Source organism: Purpureocillium takamizusanense, chromosome 4, assembly GCF_022605165.1.
Source record: "Purpureocillium takamizusanense chromosome 4, complete sequence".
Lineage (NCBI taxonomy): Eukaryota > Fungi > Ascomycota > Sordariomycetes > Hypocreales > Ophiocordycipitaceae > Purpureocillium > Purpureocillium takamizusanense.
In genome coordinates this window covers 1,128,090-1,151,045 of record NC_063071.1, presented here as the reverse complement: position 1 = coordinate 1,151,045, position 22,956 = coordinate 1,128,090, and the positions used below count along the sequence as shown (strand labels likewise).

Below are 22,956 nucleotides of genomic sequence, written 5' to 3'. Positions count from 1 at the left end.
CAATCAGTGCTAGTGCGGGGCTTCTATAGCAGCACACGGTCCCCAGTGCACCACCTCGCAGACGCCCGGAAGCTCCCCCAAGGGATTGGACTCAACTTCCTCATCCCAACTGCAACTAACATGGCGACATCGGATGTGCGGCAAGACAGCTTCCCAGTTCCCAGCCGTCGCGCCTCAGGACTCGTCAACGGCGTCGCGACCGAGGTCACGTCATTAAACTTCTCAGACAAGATCCTCGTCACCATAAGCCAAGAAGGCCGACTCTCACAATGGGTAGACGGCGCCCAGCCATGGCCAGAGGCATCACTTCACCACCAAGCTAACAGACGACTAGGTCCAAGTTCCGCTGACCGGCTCTGCCGCGGGCCTTGTTGAAATGACGCTGCCCACAGCGAGCCACGGCCTCATGCCATCGACGCATCTGACGCCCACGACGCTCTTAGGCGGCGGAGGAGACGATAGGGAAACCCTCGGACAGCTCTACGCCGCGCAGATCGCGAGTCGCTTGTCGCTACAGTCGCCCGAGGATAGGAGGACACTTGTGCTTGGCCTTGGGCTGGTTAAGGTTGACACGGAGCGTGAGGCCTTCTTCGACCTGTTTGAGCTGGCTCAAAAGGTGCTGTGATTAAAGCGATGGATGATTCCTACGATACAGCTAATAGAGAAGCGAGTCTACTGTCACAAGACGACAGCGCGAAACGCAATAGACTGGTTTCATGATTCCGCGCTCGCTCATGTGGAACGACATGCCCCTGAGGTTGCGGCTCAAGCACTGTACGAAGTACGTCTAGGCGCCTGCAGGACCGGCCCGCACTCAGCTGTTGTCACAGTGAAGATTCACGAGAGTCGGACCACAACATCATTGCAACCTTGAAGTTCAGTAATATTTGCAAGCTCATCAATCAGCTCAAAATTAAGTATCAATCTCCACGGGCCCTCTACTAATATGCACTGAAGGGCCAGTAAACCGCACTCTTAGTCCACCCCACCAAAATGCCGAGATCAGAGCGACGCCGACCGCGGCTACCACGATGAGATAATTCATCGAAGATGGGGTCGGGTGGGCAAATGACGGAAAGCACAGCGTCACGGAAGTGAAGACCAGGAAAAGAGTCGCCAGGGCGTTGACGGGATATCCGAGCTTGCCAAGCGAAAAGGCTCTCTCGGGCAAGCAGGCACGTCCGCGGAAGAGCAGCACAGCCTGCGGCACGACGACGGTGATGTTGAGCGCAAACAACGTGAGGTTGATGAAGCTCGTGTATGCTGTTGTCGAGGCCACGTAGAGGACGCCGACGACAATTTCCAAGGCCAGGATGACGGCCGTCGCTCGGATAGGGCTCGCATGGTTGAGATGCAAGAAATATTTGGAGAATGGCACACCCCCGTCGCGCGATAGGGACCACACGGTGCGGCCGCCGAAGATGAAGAGGTTGAGGACGATTTCGTAAAACATGATGATGTAGTAGACGGTCCAGATAGTCGTCGCGACGCGCGAGTTCAGGGCCTGGTTGTAGACTTCCAAGATAGGCACGGTGGACTCGATGATGGCACCGACGTCGACGACGACAAACATGAGGGCAATGTTCCACGCCAGCACCGTGATGATGCCCAGGCCAATGGTCAGGAATATGGCGTTCGGGACGTTGCGACTCGGGTTGTGCACCTCCTCGGCCAGATGCGTGGGGCCGTCGACGCCGCTGTAAGCCCACAGGCAGCCCGTGATGGCCATGAAGAAGGCCCAGCCGTCGGACCAGCCGCTGGCGTTTTCGTAGTCGGCGAAGACGACCGATCCGGGCTGCTTCTTCTCGCTGACCGCGAGGATGGTGGCCAGAGACGCCACAAACCCGGCCAGTGAGAGCCAGAACACGGTAATGCCAAGGCGACCGATGGCCGACGGGTACAGGGAGGTGGCCACGAACCCGACGATGCACAGCAAGATGTGCAGCAGGTACGTCTGCCATGCTTGGGCCTTGTAGCCCGGGTGCCACAGACTGACCAAGTCGAGGATGGAGCTCGCGACGAAGAAGTTGCACGAGGCCAGCGCGGCCATGATGTAGATGATGGTCAGCCAGGCGGTGACGAAGGCGACGACGCGCCGGACCCGCGGCGGGAAGACCATGTAGACGATGTGGTACTGCCCACCGGCGGAGGGGAACGCAGACGCCAGCTCCGCGAAGCCGACGCCAATGACGGCCATGACGACGCCGGCGGCGACGAGCCCGTATATCAGGCCCGGGCCGCCGCCGCAGGCCAGGGGCACGGCCAGCCCGGACCCGAAGGCCACCCACGAGTTGGTGGTGGTGAAGGCAAAGGCGATGACGGAGAGCGGGCTGTACCGCTTCACTAGCTTCTCATTCTCCACGTGGGCGGTGACGCCCTTTTCGGTGTAGCCAGAGGCCTGCAGGGATACGGAGTCGGACGGCTCGGGTTCTTTGGTCATGGTGCCTTGCGCAGTCTGGTATCTTTTCTGACGAGGTTGAGTATGTAGCGGGCATTCGCGAGGGGCCGATGGCACGGCATTCGCAGTAGAGGTGATTGGTCGATCTGGCGATGAACCGGAAGCAAGGCACAGGGAATGGCTTCAACTGTGAGGCTTCGCTGGAGGATGCAAGTGGTGGGCAGGAGGGAGTCGATCACAGACACGCAGAAGGCGAGAACAGGCTGAGACCAGACACGATAAACGAGCGGACGCGGCCCTTTTACGCGAGCGCCTTTGAGCAGGCTAGACTATCTACTATCTACTCCTTGCCCTGGTGATAATCGTGTCCGCCCTCTGGTTACGGATGTGGATGTGCTCGTCCAGTCATGCTCCGACCGTGGAGTGTGGGGAGGGGCATAGCCCGCGCGTGTGGAGGTTGGGGTCGTTTGGGGAAACTGCGAGGGGAACGGATGGGTTTGGGATGATGGGTCAACGCTATAGTAGTTGACTTGTCTCCATTTTGCTGACGATGAGTCGGTGGGTTAGCACTTGGCAGTAGTGAGACAGATATCGGATTCCATTACGAATGGAACTGTGGGGTAGTGATACCGTATACCCGTATCGCAGTCGAGACTCGAGACGCTGGTGGGCAATCTTGATGGATGAGCAGATTGGGTGTCTCTGGTAGACCTTGGTTTTCATCAATGTCGTGTTGTCGGCTCCCTTCTCTACCTACTGCTCAACGATCTACGAAATACCGCTGATGAGGTTTAATACCCTTGCTTATTGTTCCATGTCGCTTGGCGGCCAACAAGTGCCGCGCTTCCGTCGACAATGCCGGCGGCCACGAGCAAGTCGTTTATTCCCAGCCTGTGGCTTGCCCAGGTACAGAAAGTCATTTGTTATCAGTGATGGCACTGCTAGTTGGCGACGGCCCTGCCCCCACGCGGCTTCGAGTCTGGTGGCGTCCATCCACCTGCCCCCCTGGCGGGGAGTCTTCAACGGGCTAAACTCGTCCACGCCATGCCGAGACCGGGTTCCACGGACGCCCGAGCAAGCCGTCGGACCGCATTTCGGCGTCGAGAGACTGGGGTAGAGACGACGTTCTCCTTTACCACGCGCTGGCTGGCCCCTTCGAGACTCATGTCTCTGCGCAGTACGTGGGTCATCTTGTTGTGATTCCCGAATGTCACTGGCAATGGCAATGGCAATGGGTCGGCATTCACCATGCATGTGCATTTGTCAATGACTAACGGCCGTTGCGTGGCTTGTATCGGAATAGTCTCTTGTGACATAAGGGTCCGGGGCTTGGATCACCCCCAGATGCACGGTTTGGCGTCGATTTCGGCAAGACCGCAGTGCCGGGGCGAGAGAGCTTAGTGTGTGATTCCTGAGATGGCGCGGCAACGGCAGTCGAGATTGGCTGCACGCTGCGGCGGAAGCGCAGTGCGGGTGCACATCACGTTTCGTGTCGGAGGCTCAGCGGGAGGCATATCGATGGAGACATTGATGACAGCATCTCTCAGCATTGACTCGCGTCTCGTGTTATTCTCTTTGTCATTTCCCCCACGTTGTTACGGTTGAAATAGTGTAGGAAACGTCGCGCATAGCGAGCACACCAGGCGCCGTCCCTGTGCGAGCGAGCTGCGGCCTGTGGCACAGACGTGACGACGGTCCATGTCTGCGTCGCAATGAGGCCATCGTGTCTTTGCTCTTGCTTCATCTGGAACTCGGGGTCACAAGGCAACATCCACCAAGAACAATTTCGTTGACTAACCCTAACGCCCATGGATATTTCTGGCTACAACATGAAGTCAGTCTGGCATTGAAGCCACGAGTATAAATAGGCACCGCTATCGTGCTTCCCCTCCACAAATGTCCATTCAGTCAACTGTCTTCTTTTCCCCCTGCTCCACCCCCCACTTGGCCTGCCTATCTATCAGTCGCCAAGTGCATACCTCTGAACATGAGGTGCTCGCTTCTCCTCTCATGCCTCGTGCTCGGCTTTCGCGCAACGGCCTCGGTGGGGGCCTCTTCAGAGACCGATTCAGATGCAGTGGACCCCCGACCCCCGAAACCAGTCGTCACCTAACTACAGCGTAGGTTTCGCGCCTCAGAGCTGTACGCGGCGCACTAGGGGCTAATGTTGTGCAGGTGTGTGACTACAAATCACAATTGTGCATCGTCGACCCTGCGTGTAAGGATGGCAAGAAAGAGTACTTGATATGTCGTGGGCGGGTAAGTCGAATGGATACGCTCTACTAGTGAATCAAGCAAAGCCCCTCGCCCATATCTTCAACTTTGCTAACATTATTGGGCTGTACATAGTGTACCGCCAAGGGCAACATATGTATTTGGGACACGGTCTCTACTTGGGCCCGGTGCACTTGAGGGGCATAACATGAACCGGTCGCATCAATCGATGACGAGTTGGATCGAATTTCATTTGTACGCAGTAGCCGCCTCTCTGGTCGTTGCGGGATGCCATCGTTGAGAGTTCAGAGTTCCCGGCTGTGTGTGCCGGCTGGGGTTCTCAGTTGAGACTGCGTCATAGTAATGCACCCACCATCATGACAAGCGTCCCAATGTCCCCGACCTCGCCCGTCCATTTCTTCCCACTCGACCGTGCTAAGTGCAATCCCAGAGTCGCCCATGAGGAGCCTCGACACCGCCCCGGTCTGCGAGAGCTCCATCGAACAGGCTCAGCATGTCTAGGTTTTGTCCACCGCCGTCTGGTAGGCTGTGCTGCCCTCGAGCCTGAGTCCATCAGGGATGCCGACGCTGGGATCCCGGACTGGACGCTGCCTATGTGCAGGCCATTGCACAGCCTCCACGGCCACCCGTTCATTTTCCGGAAGCCTGGGCACCGTTGTGAGCTGAGAAAGGCGGCACAGGCACACAGCCGATGAAGGGTGCTTAATGGGCTACGAAGGGAGGAAGAAGAGCAGCTATATAGGTGGCCGAACGAGTGAGCGAGAGAGAGAGAGAGAGAGAGGGAGGGGGGGGGGAGAGGGAGAGAGGGAGAGGGAGAGAGAGAGACCAGCGAAAGAGCCAGCCATCTGGGAGCACGGCTAACTAATCCACAACAGGAGCAATCCTGACTGCTCCACGTCGCCTAGCGAGACCCGAAAACACTACCAGCCCCTCAAAGTCCGAAACCGTACTGTCAGTACTCTGCAGGGGCTCAGTATCTGAGAGCTTGGGTGGACGGACACGCGGCCCCTTTCTAGGTCACTCGGCAGCGCGTGCTGCGTAACAAGGTGGCATAAGGAAGGAGCGGTATCGCAATAGGGCCGTCTAATAGGCGATCCCGATCAAGGTCAGAGCTAAGAAATCATATAGTATGTTTCTATTATATTATGTTACTTATTAATAACCTAATACCTGATAGCGAGTTAGCCGGACCTTGCATACTACCTCTGGGTCACTGACGTCCTGGCGGCCTGCACGCGAGCCGCCCCGAAACATTGATAAAGTGCCCGTCGTCATCAGTGCCGCACGAGCATCCATGGGAAGTACTAACGTACTAGGAAGTCACAGGACCAGGCAGTGACGTACCAACTATAGCGCAACTTACTTTCCTCGCCTACGAGAGGGGTGATGCGTTGTCTGGTGCAACGGCCAACATGAGGCGAATGTTCGGGCGCTCGTTGTGCAGGCGCCGGTCTGGTGTCTGTGCTACATCAATGCCTAGAGCATAGGTGAACATTGGAAACAAGAGGCCAGGCACCGTCATCGCCAAGCCTGACTCTTGGTGGGGTTCGCCCGCAAATCTCGTGCTTGGGCCCGACCTGACCTCTGCATACTACATGTAACTGTTGAGAGATATTGTTGCACGGCCCGTGGCTGCAGCACCTGTGGAGGCAGCCCAATGTGGCTGCATATAGGGGTCATTGATATCGTCACAACCCCTATCCACGGGTCATACATCCCCTATAGCTAGCCCGGCCAGGCGTCATACAGCCCCTATAGACGGACCTCAAATGTGTATATATAGGGGGCATAGGTCCCAACAACAGATAGAAAATCAAGGCTCTTGTGACCCGGAAAAGCACCCCTTGCAACAGATATGCTCTCTATCTTAGGCAGCCGACTCACGCGTCGGACCCAGGCCACATATGCCCCCTTCCCCTCTGCTGTAGCCTAGATAGCTTTTCCCTCATACATACACATCTATCTATCTCTTCTCCACACTAACCTACCTTGCTGTTGTCCAGTTGAGCCCCGGCGCGCGCAACCTCACGATCCGCACGCACATGGGGCGCCATGGGGACCCTCAAAGAGAAACGTCGAGTGCCCGACTGCCACGGGAGTGCGAAGTCTCGCCCGATACACGGATTCGGGCGCAATCGCCCTGATCGTTATCGTCGCTCGCGTTCCCCGGCCTTGATGTCGCGTACTGGAAAGAGCCTCATATGCAGTGTCCTTGAACGATTGCCTGGCGCCTGTGCTTTTTCTTTTTGGTCATTGCTTTATAGATGGCTACCGCTTTCTGAACCCTTCGCGGTTTACATGAAAACATTTCGTAAGCATAGCCAACCGATGACATACCGTGCCGTAAGGGCGCAATGCATGCACAGAGGCTCTACCCGGCTTCGACTTTATATATTGGCGCGTCCCGTCCAGTATTCTGGTGCAGAGATGAGATCCCAGACTCGACGTGAACAAGAGAGTTGCTAGACCGATCGGCTTCAATCCATTGAATTCCTCTTCGACAATCCACGATGCTCCGACAAGCCCTTTGGGCATTGCTTTTCGCAAACGCCGTCTGTTCCCAGCCAAGCTCCCGTGACGACCCCTCTGCTCTATTCAATGTAACCATCACTGTTCCTGCCGCAAATCGGGAAAAGCACGAAGAGTGTCTACGGAAAATGATCCATGAAGAGAACACGGGGATTGTTGGTTCCGCGGTACTGAGCCTTATTCGTTGATGGCTTCGAGATACTTGCATTGCTGACTGTGATATTAGTGCAAGCATGACAGTGACGGGCATATATGCTATCATACAAGGTTTTATGCTTTATATGTCCCGGATTTGTCTGGTGGGTGGAGAATGGGACCCAAGTGGACATTGGCCGCAGCCAGGTGCACAGAGGGAACAGTAGGTCCTCTCTCTCGAGGCGTGTGGAATAACTACGCGGACGCTAAAACGTATAATAGTGTGGTGCATCGACCAATGGCATACCGGCAGGGTGTAGTGTCAACTATGCAGAGCATGACTATAAGATTCCTGTGGTGACGCCTCTTGAGGTTAAATGCTGGTAGCCCAACACGTTTTGGAAAGAGTTGAAGGCGAGTGCTGTTGTGTTGGTGGGAGAAGGCGCGGAAGAAGACCAGGTGATGGTCCGGGTGAAAAAAAAACGGCTAAAGGAATGGCCAGGGGTAAAAGGGACAGCAAGGATAAGACTGTAAAGACAGCTATAAAAGGAGAGAGAGACTATCCTAGAAGAACGATGACGGTCACGCCTCTTTAGTCATAGCCGATAATACTCACTCTTTTTGCCCCATTCTTAATACTTTAGATATAACCATGCCTTCATAACATAAGTACCTTACCTGAGCGCGAAAAAGTCGTATAGTTTTGCCGAGGAGCGTAAATACGAACATTCGACGCTAGGGACTATTTAATTAGCTTATAACGGACCTTTCGCTTATAGAGGCACTTTAGATTTAGGAGTCTTTAATTTACGACGCGTCAGGCAGGGGCAGGAAGAAGGGAAGGACGAAGGAGATGCACTCCGTTGTTTAGTGTCTTTCTCGCCCTAACAAACTGTATGTATCTTTAAGTCATCGTCTCATCAGTCAATGTCTCTATGAATCGGATTTGCCGCTACTACGCTGCACGTTGACACGGGTGCTGTTGATGCAAATTTTGCAGGTAGACATCACTGATGTAGAAGTAATTAGATGCTGTGTGCCGTAGGCTCGAGAGTGAAGCACCCTGTCCCTTGACAAACGCCGCGAGTAACACCGAGGATAGTGGCTCGTCATCGCATATCAGCGGAGGGGGCATCGCAGGTGCGGTAGTCGGATCCGTCGCCTTTGTGGCCGGGCTGTGCGCGCTCGGCGTCTGGGCTCGTCGACGTCGGCGACCCGAAGCCAAGGGCGAGAAGAAGGCATCGCCGGTGTCCGGGAAAACAGGGCAGAGTCAGGCCGGAGCTAGGCTCCGGGGTGACGCCCAGGCTGCAGCTCAGGGCCACGTGGAGACGTGACCTGGATGCCGCGAACGCAATGCGCATTGGCCCGTCGGTGGAGTTGAGCTCGAGAGGAACAGTATAATACAAGCCTGGGGCCCAGTATCCGATCTGCCGGTGTGTATATGTATGCTGTATATACTAAAGAAAACCCACCTCAACCCAACCCAACCCAACGCCCGCCTTGCTCTCCTCTATCCGACTAACAGATGTATTGGGCGCTGCAAGAGTCCAAGCTCGGCGTAAGATACGCCAGCGACACGTAGTATCCCGACGGGTTCTTAACCCAGCCGCTATATAACGTTAGTAGTCCCTTCACCCTCATAACGTCATAACGTTCGTCTGTCCCACTGGAGTTTTGACTGGACTTACTCCTCGCCGTTTACGGATGAGCCCCTAGTGACGCACTTGACCTTCACCTTGGCCCCTTTCGCATACTGACCAACGACTTTGCAGCTCGTCTTTGGGCAGGTCCTGTACTTGAGCTCGGTCGTTGTCCTGAGCGTGCAGGGCTTTACAGGGCCACGGCCGTCGAGTTCGTTATTAGTTGTCGGTACGGCAACGGCCAGGCTAACCACCGGGAGCAGCGAGGCGACGAGAAGCGAGGGCAACATGATGATTGTTTATGAAGATGAGTGCTAAATTTGACTTTGCTGGGTTTCTGAAGATACTCTCTAGGTCGTACGTAAAGGTCGACAGGGAGAAGCCCTCTCTTCCCCCCGACATGGACGCTTTATATCCTCGCTCCCCAGGCACCCTCCACAACGTGACAGTCAAAACGGCAGAAAGCCAATAACTCCATGTCGCAGTGGTATCCCAATTGTTGCCCTGGACAAGCGAAGTTGAGATTGCGATGGGGCAAGGTTCCCGCCCATCGTCGCGTCAGCGGAGTAATACGCTTGCCGCTCGCTGTGCTCATCCAGGGTCAGCCCGTCGCCCGCGTCAGCAGAGCAATGAGTGGCCTTGGCGGGCGACAGTCGAAGGGCAAGGGTACGTAGCCCCAGGTTGTAGAGAATAGTGATGATCCCGAAGCTGGTGTACGATTTCCTTCACGGGCCCCTGTCACGTCTTCCACTTGCAAGTCCAAAAATAGTGATCAGCACGTTTGGAAGCGGAGGACGCGGCGGCCCGAGGTGCCACCATGGAGACGACGTCAAGAAACCGACTGGACTTTTATCAGCTGCGGCGCGACGTGGACGTAAAGAAGGAGCCAAGGCCGCCTCTACTACAGGCATCTACATATCAAGCTTTAGACAATATGCGCCACTGCCATTGTCGACAATGAGGCATTCCCTGCCATGCATTTCTGCACAAGCTCTGCATCAGCGAGCTGCATGTCTGGAACCAGACGGCGCCATCCACCGCAAGGATCAGACGAACCGGCGTGCACGTGGACTTATCTCCGCGTGACGACCTTGAATATCGTCCAGATCTGGATGTCGCTGGCCAGCCGCCATTGAAACCGCAACGATCTGCACGGTAGGAACTGGCCATCATCACGCAACGACGTCGAGAAAACGATATGTACTCTATCTGCCCCACGCGACGTAATGAATCAGACGAAACGGTCCCTCCTACCGCCAGACTTTACAATGATCTTTACGGCAGAAACTAGACACTATTCTCGCATGCCCAGTCCACCGTCTCGAGCCAACCGTCTAGAAGCGCTTCATGTTCCTAAACACCCCTGGCAGGGCTTCGTTCCCGAACTTGCGTGGCTCGAGGGCGCGCATGAACTCCACGCTGCGCCCCGGCCGGAACTCGGGAGTCAGCATAACTGGAAAGACATGAGCTGGACCTTCCTTCAACCTCTGCGCTGGTAGGCGACTCAGGGAGCGGAGTGGGCGCCCTCTCGCGCTGTACGAATGAATCCGGATGATACAGGCTGTTTCCGAGACTCGCAACGGCCTGGACGGACGAAATGAGGCTTCGCATTGCGAGGGAGTGCGTAGTGGCGAAGACGAGGCTAACAGAGGATCAAAGGTCGAATTCCAATTGCATGCTTTTCGGGTTGTCGGGCCGTGACATGACTTGGCGAGGGGCAGTGAATGGGCCTGTCACCTCCATGTCGTCGTCGTGTTTCGTATAGCAAGCTCACTCTCTCCATCGCAATTGGACTCCTTCAACCTCATACGACTACACTTAGACACACTGCAACACACACGCCGACTCACACAAAGCGTCATGACACAACCCCCCCCCCCCCCCCCCCCCACCCAGCCTACCTAGCCTCATCCCAGCTTCTTCACCCGCCATCTACACCCTAAATTTCCATCTCTCTCGCGCGGCCCGTTCCCACCTTCAGCAGTAGCAGTAGTAAGTAGCGGCATCGGCATCAGCATAACCATGTCCATCTACACCACCTCCCCTCCCCCAGAGGACCACATCGCCACCCTCGCCGCCTCCCCGGAGCACCTCCCCCCCATCCCCTCCCAGCCCAGCTACGGCATCGACTCCCTCCTCGGGCTCGCCGCCTCCCTCATCCTTTCCCCGCTCTACCTCTACGCCACCCTCCGCGGCAAGTCGCGCGTCTGGGATGACCTCCTCGACGCCCTCCCCGACGACGCCTTCCGCGCTCCCGCCCTCGACGTGGGCTGCGGCCGTGGCCTCGTCCTCCTCAAGATGGCCCAGCGCAAGAAGACGCTTTTCCTTTCCCACTGCGGCGGCGAAGGCGATGACGACGACGCAGGAAGGGGAGACGGCGGCGGCGGCGACGCGGCGAGGACCACCGAGGATGATGTTGGTGTCGTCGTCGCCCCCGCGTACGGCATCGACATCTTCAGCACCGCCGACCAGACTGGCAACGCCCCGCTCGCCACCTACCTCAACGCCGCCTCCCTCTCCTGCGTCCCGCACACCGTCCTGCACACCGCCAGCTTCGCCGAGCGCTTCCCCTTCGCCGACGGCTCCTTTTCCCTCGTCACCTCCAACCTCGCGCTGCACAACGCCAACCGTGAGGGCCGCCTCGCCGCCGTCCGTGAGATCGCTCGCGTCTGCCGCCCCGGCGGCACCGTCCTCGTCGTCGACCTCTTCGGCTACTTCAAGGACCACAGGATGGTGCTCGAGGAGGAGCTGCGCTGGACCCACGTGGACGTCAGCATGGTTGGCCTCAAGATGATGTACGGCGCCCTGCCGTGCCAAATCCTCAAGGCGACCAAGCCGGTGGTCCAGAGCACCTGAGCACACTTTTCTCCCAAGACTTGAAAACGTACAAAGTACCATCAGCATAGCCGGAGTCTCTTTTATATGCACGATACCACATCATTTTGTAGCATGAATCAAGCAGTCATAGCCATCAAATATACCGGGCGGATCAGCGTTGGCAGCGCGTCGGAGTCCTGCCCAACGCTGGTGGCCTTGCCTGCATCGCCATATGCTAGCCCACATATCCAGAAATGTTATACATACAAACCATCGCTGGGATAGCCATACTCCCTATAAAATTTCCTTCGCGAACCTGAGCCACTCTTTGTCTTGTCGCAGGCGCTTGTTAACATCCTTCTCCAGAGCAAAAAGCAGCTCTAGATCCTCCCCCCTTTGTCGGGGCATCACCAGGATCCAGCCATCCTTGACGGGCATGTCGGCACAGCGTAAAGCCTTCAAGGTCCCGAGACGACGTCCCCAGTCAAGTTCGAAGAGATCCCCCATCTCCGAAATGTTACTGACCTCTAGATCTGGACCTTGAAAGTTGTCCAAGTTGGGCTCGATTTTGCTCACCATTGCACTAGAATCAATTGCCCCAATCAACTCCCAAACCCGCTCTGACGTCCACCATTCGATAGCATGAGTGATCTGTTTTGCAAGCTGGTATAGTGTCCCAGGCTCTGCCGACTCCACGGTAGACACTGCTGCCGTAGTCTTGGCATGCACGAGTGCGTTGCCAGTATACTCCGAGGGGAGCGGGGGGTCCATCCGCCTCCTGACATTAACGGGGCTGACAAAGGAGCTTGTCGGGATTCCCAAAGAGGACAACTGTCGCGCTCGAGATATATAACGCCACAAAGCCGCGCCAAGTATTGCGTGGTCTGTCAAGACAACAGGTGAGCTTCCATCATCATGGAGGGGCGATGCAGCCTCTCTCATCGAGAGCAGCGACTTGTCCGAGACAACCCATTGCGAGATTTGAAGCGTTTGTAGCAGCCCGGGCGTCTTGTCTCCAACAATACTAGCCTCCAGTAGCGCTCGTTCGCGAGAGAATCGGTAGGTTCCGCTCACTCGATAGTTGGGAATGTCGCAGACTTGTTTACGCCCGCTACCTCCAAAGATAACAGATCGGTCAAGTGCTTCCTCTGGAAATGTTTCCTTCGACGAAACGAATCGGCCTTCAGATAAAGCCGCAAGGTGCTTTGCCAAGGTTCCGATTAGAGGCTTTACCCCGGCGCCGTCACTGACAGAGTGGTGGATATTAAGCACCAGCACGAGTCCACCGGTGATGAATGTCGCGAGCATGGTCAGGACAGGACTTCGCTGCGAGTGGTGAAGCCTTGGCTCTGGCACCATGGGCGAGACGAAGGGAAATGCCGAACACGGGAATCGTCGGCGTTCGAGCGCGTGATAATCGAGCTCTGGCATCTCCTGGGAGTGGAACCATACTCCAGCGTCGTCAGGGGTTTCTAGTTGGATTGTTCCCTGCTCCTCGCAGTCCGGCACAACGTCCGACGCCAAATACGGTAATTCTGCAATTGTGTTCGCAAGACTGGTTTTGATGTCTCGTAATAGCGACTGTCGAAACGCAGACGAGGAAACTCGAAAAACCAGCACAGCGGGGATCACGGCCCGGCTCTCGATCTGGTCCAGGGCTGGCAGCTTCACCCATTCGGGCGTCAATGAGACGCTCGGCGTAACAAAGGTGCTCTGGACGTTCGCGGACGGAAGACTTGTCGAGAGTAAGTTCATGGGATAGACACTGCTGTTCTCATGGTCGGACAGCGGCATGCTGGTTCCATTGGCAGCCGCGGGATGAGTGGAGGGCTGGACAAGCATTGCAGTCGTTTGATGGCGAATTCGAGTGGGCAGCAGGGACGCTCGGAAGTATCTACAGAATTGAGTTCATTGCTCAGCTGAAAAGTTCACCGGAGACGAACCTAGCTCGTGCTGGCGATCCCTGACAAAACATTTACATACTCAAGTCGAGATCTGCGACTGTCGACGTCACTGCCGGCGCAAGCGTCCAAGGCGAGACCTACACGGAAGGAAAGCAATCCGATCTGTCGTATTCAATGAGCCCAAGGGAGCAATGACTTACATTCTTTGGCTAAGACAAGCACTTGACGTCTCACCAACAACGGCCAAGCTGGACTGTACCTGACACACTGCAAGGGGGGAAAGGGCAAGCTTGTATCCCGGCCGGAGACTGCATGTGGCTGAAGGGCATAGTGCCTTGATTCACGACCCGATTTCGCGTATGCAAGGGCATGTTCTTGCGAGAAGAAAGGCATCAAACCGGCAAAGCAGGAGTCCTTGCGGCTATATATTGCTACACCCTACCGACGCTCGGATGCCGGGCAGTGAGGTAAAGGCAGTGGGAGCACGATATTAGGAAAGGCGACTCGCGCCGCTTTTTCCACCCCTTGATTATCCTGAGTGGAATACTATGCTAGGTATGTTGCCCTAGACGCGGTGTCAATTTTAGTAAGGGATAATTTTGGAAGATCACTCGTTTTGGGCGCACAATGCGAACATGAAACGTTGCCTCGATCAGTGTCTCGTCGTTATTGTCTTTGACGAGAAATGGACAACACCATGCGTGATTGACTCAGCCGCGTCGTGTAGCAGATGATCGCTGAAAATCCAACCAATTTAGGACTGCGTGCATCGCCTTGTTCATCATTATGGCACGAGTTTCGCGCGCCGCCCAGCCCCCCCAGTCGAGGCCTACAATCCTGGGCTTTACGTGGTCATGTGTTCCAACGCGCCATATAAGGGAACCCGGCCTTGTTGTCGGCTAATTCCGTAGTGGTTCAACTAATCGAATTCCCTGGTCCGCAAACCTAGTCGATGGTCGTTCGCGAATTGCCTCGATATCTATCGCCGACTCTATCAGACTCCGACAGTTGCTAAGAGTACGCTGTTTTGTCGCCAAGATGGACGCCTCCATGAATAGGGGCAGCGCAGGCAGCAATGATCGAATGCCTGTTGCTGTTGTGGGAATGTCCTGTCGCCTCTCAGGCATTGCAACTAGCCCAGAAGGCTTGTGGCAGATGATAACACGGGGATTGACAGGCTGGTCACGCAACGGGGGCAACCGGTTTCAAATGGACGCTTTCTGGCACCCCAGGGCTGAATCCAATGGCTCTGTGAGCAACGAATCCTCTGGCGACGCTTCTGCGTAACCCTAATGTACTAACAAGGGTAATGCTTAGTTTAACACGCGTGGGTTCCATCTCATCAAGCAAGATCCTGCGTTATTCGATACTATGTTCTTCGGAGTCAGCCATGCCGAGGCAAAAGCGATCGATCCGCAGCAAAGAATGTTGCTTGAAGTTGCATACGAGGCATTCGAAAACGCGGGGATTACGATGGAGAGCTTAGATGGCTCTGATACGGGCGTGTTTTGTGGAATCTCAACTTCCGACTATGACAAGATCTTGGGCAGGGACCCCGAGTTTTCCCCTGGGTGGGAAGCCATGCCCACGTAGAGCTCCTTCAAGAAGCTAACACTGTGACAGATACCGCTTCACCGGCACCGGAGATGCACTCCTTTCTAATCGCATTTCGTACATGTTCAACTTGCATGGGCCAAGCATCACTCTCAACACCGCGTGCTCCAGTGGACTTGTAGGGATTAGTGAAGCCTGCAAAGCCATTCAACTTGGAGAGGTTACGCAAGCATTGGTAGGAGGCGCGAACCTGATTCTCGATCCAGATTATGTTACAGTCATGTCTTCTATGCAGTAAGTGCTCTCGACCAACTAAACGGAACACAGTTGACCATGTTTCGCGCTACAGATTTCTTTCGCCCCACGGTCGTTGCTATGCTTTCGACTCTCGTGCCAATGGTTTTGGAAGAGGCGAAGGTGTGGCTGCGGTTGTACTGAAGAGATTGGATATGGCCCTGGCAGATGGTGATCCGATACGATCCATCATTCGTGGGAGCAACGTGTGCTCGGACGGTCGCACTCCGGGAGTGACGTCGCCATCGTGTGAGATTCAGGCGAGGATGATTCAGAGGACGTACGAACTGGCAGGCTTAAACCCAAATGATACAGTTTATGTTGAAGCGCATGGTAAGTTCCTGTTCACCGTGACTCGATCCAGGGGTCGCTCACACTACGAATAGGATCCGGTACCATTCTCGGAGACAAGATTGAGGCCACCGCTCTACATGAGTCTCTTTGCACCGGAAGACAGAAGGAAAGCAAACTATTCATTGGAAGCGTCAAGACGAACGTCGGACATACTGAGAGTGTGGCCGGATTGGTTGGCCTGATCAAGACCATCTTGATGCTCGAGAAGAAGATGATACCTCCCAATGCGATGTTCGCGAAGCCGAACAACGATATCCCGTTGCAAGATTGGGGCCTGGAAGTGAGAATTCCCAGAATCCTATTGGGGTTGTAACTGACACGTCTTTGTAGGTGCCGCGGAGGATGCTCAGGTGGCCCGAAGGGGCAGTTCGCCGTGCATCGGTAAACAGCTTCGGGTACGGAGGAACAAACGCCCACGTCATCCTAGAGGCTACCGATGGTTATCTCGACGATAAGAAACAAATACTGGCACTAAAATCTCGAGCTAACACTGGAGAGCCTATGACCTTCGGCTCTTCATCAACGACAAACGCTCGGAGAGCTCGTCTCTTTGCCTTCTCCCACCATCACGAAGGGGGCGTCGCAACACTGGCCGCCAACACTAAACGCTTTATTCTGGACACCTTGGATGATACAAATAGGGCTCTGGACAGCCTCGCTCACACACTATCAGATAGACGATCGTCCCTCAAGTTCCGCTTTTGTGTCGCAGCATCCACTCGTGACGAGCTTGTGGATAGCCTCGCGCAAGTAGCGACGGGCTCCGACCGGGCGATGAAATCCGCCGGTGACCTGAGGATATGCTTCGTCTTCACAGGTATGCCAACCAAAAGACAATGAACATGGCGCGTATGACAGACAGGCTGACCAAGATCAGGTCAGGGCGCTCAATGGCCAGGCATGGGTTGCGAGTTGCTCGCCACATACCCCGTCTTTGCCGAGTCGATGAGGCAATCAGAGGAGTATCTTGCCAGCCTCGGGACCGACTGGCGTCTTGTCAGCGAACTGGAGAGACCCAAAGAGAGTTCTCGTCTCCACGAAGCGAGCTTGGCTCAGCCTTGTTGCACGGCTGTCCAGCTTGCTCTTGTTGATCTGCTCAAGTCGTGGGGCATTCGTCCTGCCATTGTGTGCGGGCACTCTAGCGGGGAAATCACCGCGGCGTACGCTGCGGGCATACTTTCTGCTAAAGACTGTTTGAAGATTGCATATTTTCGTGGACACTCAATGAAGCTGTTCAAGTCGCAGAATCCAGACATTCGCGGGGGTATGCTCGCCGTCGGGCTCTCGGCAAGCGAAGCCAGAGAATACATTGATGGGGATGCCAATTCTGGCAAGGTTGTGATAGCTTGCGTCAACAGTCCGTCAAGTGTCACTCTGTCGGGAGACGAGGCAGCGTTGAACAACGTTCAAAAGAGACTTGCTGTAGGAGGAGTCTTCCACCGCAAGTTGGCCGTGGACATGGCCTATCACTCTCATCATATGGAAATGATTCTCCAAGAATATCTGCACGCCATACGGGACATCAAAGCCTCTCTGCGCGAGCAGCATGTTCAGATGGTATCTTCCGTCACGGGCACGGCTGTCCAAGGCGAAGAGCTCAATGCGGCCTACTGGGGCACAAATCTGACGTCTCCTGTCCTCTTCAATGATGCCCTTGCGCAAGTCCTTCGCACAACGCAAGACCACAAACAAAGCACCCCACTCGCGGTTATCGAAATTGGCCCTCATTCTGCGCTTGCAGGTCCGATCAAGCAGATTGTCAAAGCTTCGACGCCGTCGGGACCAACCACCTATCACTCAGTTCTCTACCGATATCAGGATGCCAGCACGACCGCCTTGGGTCTCGCTCGAGACCTTTTTGTCAAGGGGGCTTCCATAAAATTCCGCCGAGTGAACGACCCTCATGGCAAGGCAAAGAAGGACGTCTTGACGAACCTGCCAACATACAACTGGCACCACAAAACAGCTCACTGGAGTGAGTCCCGCCGCAGCGCACAATATCGACACAGAAAATTCCCCAAGCACGATCTCTTCGGGGTAGCCAGCATCGACAGTATCCCTAGTGAGCCTACCTGGCGTAACTATCTTCGTCTCGAGGACTTCCCTTGGCTCAATGGGCACCGCATTGGAGGTCAAGTCGTCTTCCCTGGTGCTGGCTTTATTGCTATGGTCTTGGAAGCGTTGAAGCAACAGGTTCTCAGTGAAAACAACACCTGGAAGAACATGTGTATCAAATTTCGTCAAGTTCACTTCGGCCGCGCCCTGCTCATTCCCGGTGATTCTGTCGGCGTGGAGACGTTTGTCACCATCCGACCTTATACATATACGGCACGAGAATCATCGGCTTCCTGGAAAGAATTTCGAGTTTTCTCGGTCTCTGCCAGCGGGGAATCAACAGAACATAGTCGGGGCCTTGTAACAGCTCTGCAACCTCCGCCCAATGAACAAAGGGATGAGACTGACTCTGAATCTGTTCGGTTCGTCGAGGAAGCTGTCAAGAACAGTCGCGTCCTGATTACCGCAAAACGGCTTTATACAGAGCTCAGAGGCGTAGGAGTGGATTACACGGGTTTGTTCGAAAGCCAAGAAGACATTCGAGCTTCCGAGTCCTCATCAGTCCGTCAGATCAAGGTCCCAGATGTTCAGGCCGTTATGCCGTCACAACACCATCAACCTCATTGCATTCACCCGGCAACGTTGGACCTCTGCATTCAAGCAGTCTTCGCAGCCCTGAAAGTCGGTGGCCATCTTCGCGGTGCCTTCGTTCTAAGCGGAATTGATGACCTTGAAATTTCGAGCGAACTTCCATCCCAACCCGGGAAGAGCATGTCAGTCGCGATGTGTCTCTCGGATCACGGAGTCTCCAAATACTCAGCAGATATAGTCGTCTCGAGCTCCGAGAATGCGACAATGGAGGTCTTTATGAAGATGCGGGGGGTCCGCTTGACGAGGACGAGTGGACCTCATCAACAGGATAACCTGCGGAATCCTGCTGGACAGTCACCTTGCCATCGACTGGAGTGGTTCCCTGATGTGGCTTGCACTGAGCCTCGGAAAATTATCGAGCTTTGCGCTGCAGACTCTCCCAATGCATTGGAAGTAGGAAGGCTGGCTCTGTATGACCGTTTTGCCAGGGCTGTTATTCAGCAAACACTACAGGAGATCTCTCCTGTCGAAGCAAACATCACCGGTCCACCTTCTCATTTGCTTCGATGGATGAAGCAGATGGGTGCTGGAAGCCACGAGCCACTTCAGATCGACGACATGTTTCAAGACAAGATCAGGTCTTTGGGAACCTTTGGTGAGGTCTTGGTCGATACTGCACCTCACCTGCCAAGTGTGCTCCGCGGCGAAGTTGATCCCTTGGCACTTCTTCTTCAGAAGGACCGTCTGCACCAGCTTAACAGATGCGAACACGTCGACAGATGCCATAAGCGGATGGCCAAATACGTCAAACTTTTGCAATTCAAAAACCCAAATCTTCGCATCCTTGAGATTGGGGCTGGAACCGCAGCCACGTCGGTCGCGATTTTGGAATCTCTCTACAACGATGAGGTTGCCATAGAGCAGAGCAGGCCGCAGTCTTACACGTTCACGGACACATCGACGGATCTCTTTGAGAGCGCGGCAGAGAAGTTGCACAAGTTTCGAGGGACTGTCGAGTTCAAGAGGCTTGACATCGAAGCATCACCAGAACAGCAGGGGTTTGAAGAAGCGTCATACGACTTGGTTATTGCCTCAAATGTCCTACATGCGACTTCTCAACTCGCCAGCACGCTGAGAAACGTAAAGAACCTGCTCAAGCCAAATGGCCAGCTTGCTCTTTTAGAAATGACGGTTCCAAAAGCCCACCTCGGAATCATATGGGGCATGGTCCCTGCATGGTGGTATAGAGTCAACGACGGTCGGGTAGACTCGCCTCTTCATGTTCTCAGTCCATCCGATTGGAGTGATATTCTCAGCCGCTGCGGCTTCTCTGGCATCGATCTCGAGATGCCCGACTACGACTCCGCCGAGGACCACTCCCTAAGCGTCATGATCTCTTCCGCAACTGGCCACGTGGAGCCGCCTTGTCTGGGTGCGCAAACCATGACGAGAAACACGTCTAGCGCGTCGGAGCTTTCTGCTTCCAACGCTGCTTCTGCCAGCCTCGAGTCACACTCAACAAACCTGACGGACCCGGAGGGCGACCTTCCACAGACCGTATTGGTCATTGGTGGCAGCGATGGGCACAACATTGCAGACAACGTAGTCGACGTGCTGGCCTCGGTCAAGTTTGGTGTAAACGTCAAGAAGTGCCCGTTGGCTGACGCAGAGGTTCTCGATGGCCAACTTGCCGTGGTCCTGCTAGAAGCGGTAAACCCATTCCTGGCGACGTGCTCCAAGAGCGAGTGGGAGAAGATTCGACACATACTGTGCAATGCTGGCGGCGTCTTGTGGGTTAGCTGTGGTGGTGCGATCCAGGCCGCAAATCCTCTGCACTCGCTCATCGTTGGCCTGACGCGCTGCGCCCGATCTGAAAATCAGGCCAGCAGCGTCGTCACACTGGACCTCGAGCCAAATCACGAATCAGGACTCGAAGTCGCCAAGCAAGTTGTTCGAATATTCGACCATGCGTTCGGTCTTTCTGTGGAACGAGCATCTCCACTGTTGGAGTTCGAATACGCGATCAGAGAGGGCGAGATCCTGATTCCCCGCTTGATCCGGGACAGGCAAACAGATGAATACGTCAAAGACAGCTTGTCGACATACCACCCTCGCAATGAAAAGGCAATCAAACCAAGCCGTGCTTTGGGCCTCAAGATCCACGAACCTGGACTGCTCGACACGTTCTTCTGGGCCGACTCGCAGCGACACACGAGACGACTCGAAGCAGAAGAGGTGCGGGTAGAGCTCCAATACGTCTCGCTGAACTTCAAGGACATAATGATAGCCATGGGCGAGCTCGATGGACATACCGCTTTGTTGCTAGAGGGTAGCGGAAAGGTTATCGAAGTTGGCGAGCAACTCCGCCATCAGTACGCTATTGGCGATTTGGTCTATGTCTCTGATCAAGGCGGTCTCGCAACCAGCAGCGTCATCAGCAAGTGGAATGTTCACCATATACCCAAGACGCTGCCGATGAAAGTCGCCACTGCTGTTCCCATGGCGTACGCAACAGCGTTGTACTCGCTAAGGACTGCTGCCAATCTACAAGAGGGCGAGTCCATCCTGATTCATTGCGGAGCAGGAGCGGTTGGACAAGCCACCATTGCCTTGGCACAGTATCTTAAAGCCGGCGCGATATACGTCACGGTTGGCAGCGAGGAGAAACGAGCACTTGTGAGAGATAATTACCAGATTCCCGACGAGAACATCTTCTCCAGCCGGGGACTCGATTTCAGTCGTCAGATCCTTCGCAGGACCAACGGACACGGTGTTGACGTGGTCCTCAACTCACTGAGCGGTGAAGCCTTGCAAAAGAGTTGCTCGCTTCTGAGGCCGTTTGGACGGTTTGTCGAGATCGGCAAGAAGGATTTGATATCCAACGCGAGACTCGAAATGGGGTTCTTAGAGAAGAACATCACGTTTGCCGCGGTTGACTTGGCTCTACTTGCCAAGGCGAGGCCAGCCGTCTATCAGCAACTCTTTCACACCGTATTCAATCTCACCAGTCAAGACAACGTAAAGGTTCTGAGTCCAATAGCAGTCAGTCCCGTCTCAGAGTTGGAGAGTTCTTTCAGATTGATGCAGGCTGGGAAGCACGTCGGGAAACTTCTGCTTGAGCTGGGATCGGATATGACTATACCTGTACGTTCTCAGCCCTTCTGCCCGAGATGATGAGAAATTCTGCTGACCTGAGATTGTAGGTCCAACCCCAACAGCCACCTGCTCCGAAGCTGCGAGCAGATTCTTCCTACCTGATAGTTGGGGGAGCTGGCGGCCTAGGTCGGGCAGCTATCAAGCATTTTGCGAGTCTCGGAGCTAAGCACATCATCACCCTGTCTCGATCTGGCTCTGATAGCCAGGTCATGCGAGAACTGATAGAAGAGATGAGGGCGATTGGAGTTACCGTCAACGCCTGGAAGGGAAGTGTTACGGACGCTTCCATTTTTGACTCTATCAAAGAGCATGCCAAGGCATTTCCGATCAGAGGCGTCGTCCAGGGAGCAATGGTGCTCCAGGTAAGTCACTCATGTCCGCAGATAAAGAAACGATATTGACGGAAAATAGGACTGTCGTCTGGACAACATGACCTACGAGCAGTGGCGAGCCGCAATGTCTCCAAAGGTCACGGGATCGTTGCATTTGCATGAAGCGTTCGGAAACACTCTGGATTTCTTTATCCTCCTTTCCAGTGCTGCGGGTATCGTTGGCTCCTATGGTCAAGGCAACTATTCGGCCGGAAATACCTTCCAAGATTCTCTCGCACGCCACCGAGCATCCCTCGGCCTGCCGGTCCGGTCCATCGATGTTGGCGCCGTGGCGGAAGAAGGTTATTCGGCAGAGAACCCGGCTGCCGCGGAATTTGTCGTTCGCCAAGGGTTGCGACTATACCAGGTCAAGGAGTTCCTCGCAACCATCAACGAGGCGATCCGGAATCCGCTGCCGTCCCACTACTCGGCGGCACAATTGATCTGCGGCGTCACTAGAGCCGATCCGACTTCTCAGGATCAAGCAGCATCCATACAACGTCCAGACCTCAAGTTCTCGCACATGTGGGCGACGCCGAATCAACAGGGAACCGCAAAGTGCGAATCGAAACAGCAGGACATACAGGCGATTTTAAGATCAGCAACGGCGGCGGCCGAGGTCGAGGAAGCAACGCAAGCAGCGATACTAGCGAAGCTCTCTAGTCTGCTTGCTTTGCCCGTGGAAGATATCAGCACAGATCGGTCCATGGCGAGCTACGGAATGGACTCCCTCGTTGCGGTGGAACTTCGCAACTGGATCCTGGCACAACTCGAGTCCCACATCCAGATGTTTGAACTGATGAGTTCCATAACTTTCGCTGAACTATCGAACACCATTGCCAGGAGGTCTCGACTGGCGATGGCCGGTCTCTTCACCGATGACAAATAGCATCGACCATGGTCAGGATCCGGAATCGTTGAAC

At 55.0% G+C, this 22,956-nt stretch overlaps 5 protein-coding genes across 5 annotated transcripts; 3 read left to right on the top strand and 2 right to left on the bottom strand.

The window, feature by feature from the left end:
- Positions 1 to 103: 103 nt before the first annotated feature.
- On the top strand, positions 104 to 713 carry JDV02_005016 (uncharacterized protein). The gene is made up of 2 exons (XM_047986264.1): positions 104 to 273; positions 335 to 713. The coding sequence occupies exons 1-2, from the start codon at positions 121 to 123 to the stop codon at positions 623 to 625; spliced, it is 444 nt and encodes a 147-aa protein (XP_047842244.1). The 5' UTR covers positions 104 to 120; the 3' UTR covers positions 626 to 713.
- A 200-nt stretch (positions 714 to 913) lies between these two features.
- On the bottom strand, positions 914 to 2,440 carry JDV02_005015 (uncharacterized protein; the record flags this gene model as incomplete). Its single annotated transcript, XM_047986263.1, has 1 exon — positions 914 to 2,440. One exon carries the CDS (start codon positions 2,438 to 2,440, stop codon positions 914 to 916), a length of 1,527 nt encoding a protein of 508 aa, XP_047842243.1.
- A 6,375-nt stretch (positions 2,441 to 8,815) lies between these two features.
- JDV02_005014 (uncharacterized protein) lies at positions 8,816 to 9,227 on the bottom strand (the record flags this gene model as incomplete). Its single annotated transcript, XM_047986262.1, has 2 exons — positions 8,816 to 8,906; positions 8,986 to 9,227. The coding sequence occupies 2 exons, from the start codon at positions 9,225 to 9,227 to the stop codon at positions 8,816 to 8,818; spliced, it is 333 nt and encodes a 110-aa protein (XP_047842242.1).
- Positions 9,228 to 10,959: 1,732 nt separating this feature from the next.
- On the top strand, positions 10,960 to 11,949 carry JDV02_005013 (uncharacterized protein; the record flags this gene model as incomplete). Its single annotated transcript, XM_047986261.1, has 1 exon — positions 10,960 to 11,949. One exon carries the CDS (start codon positions 10,960 to 10,962, stop codon positions 11,791 to 11,793), a length of 834 nt encoding a protein of 277 aa, XP_047842241.1. The 3' UTR covers positions 11,794 to 11,949.
- A 3,712-nt stretch (positions 11,950 to 15,661) lies between these two features.
- Positions 15,662 to 22,922, top strand: JDV02_005012 (putative PKS/NRPS-like protein biosynthetic cluster; the record flags this gene model as incomplete). Its single annotated transcript, XM_047986260.1, has 6 exons — positions 15,662 to 15,839; positions 15,893 to 16,140; positions 16,191 to 16,677; positions 16,738 to 21,650; positions 21,710 to 22,024; positions 22,074 to 22,922. The coding sequence occupies 6 exons, from the start codon at positions 15,662 to 15,664 to the stop codon at positions 22,920 to 22,922; spliced, it is 6,990 nt and encodes a 2,329-aa protein (XP_047842240.1).
- Positions 22,923 to 22,956: the final 34 nt, after the last annotated feature.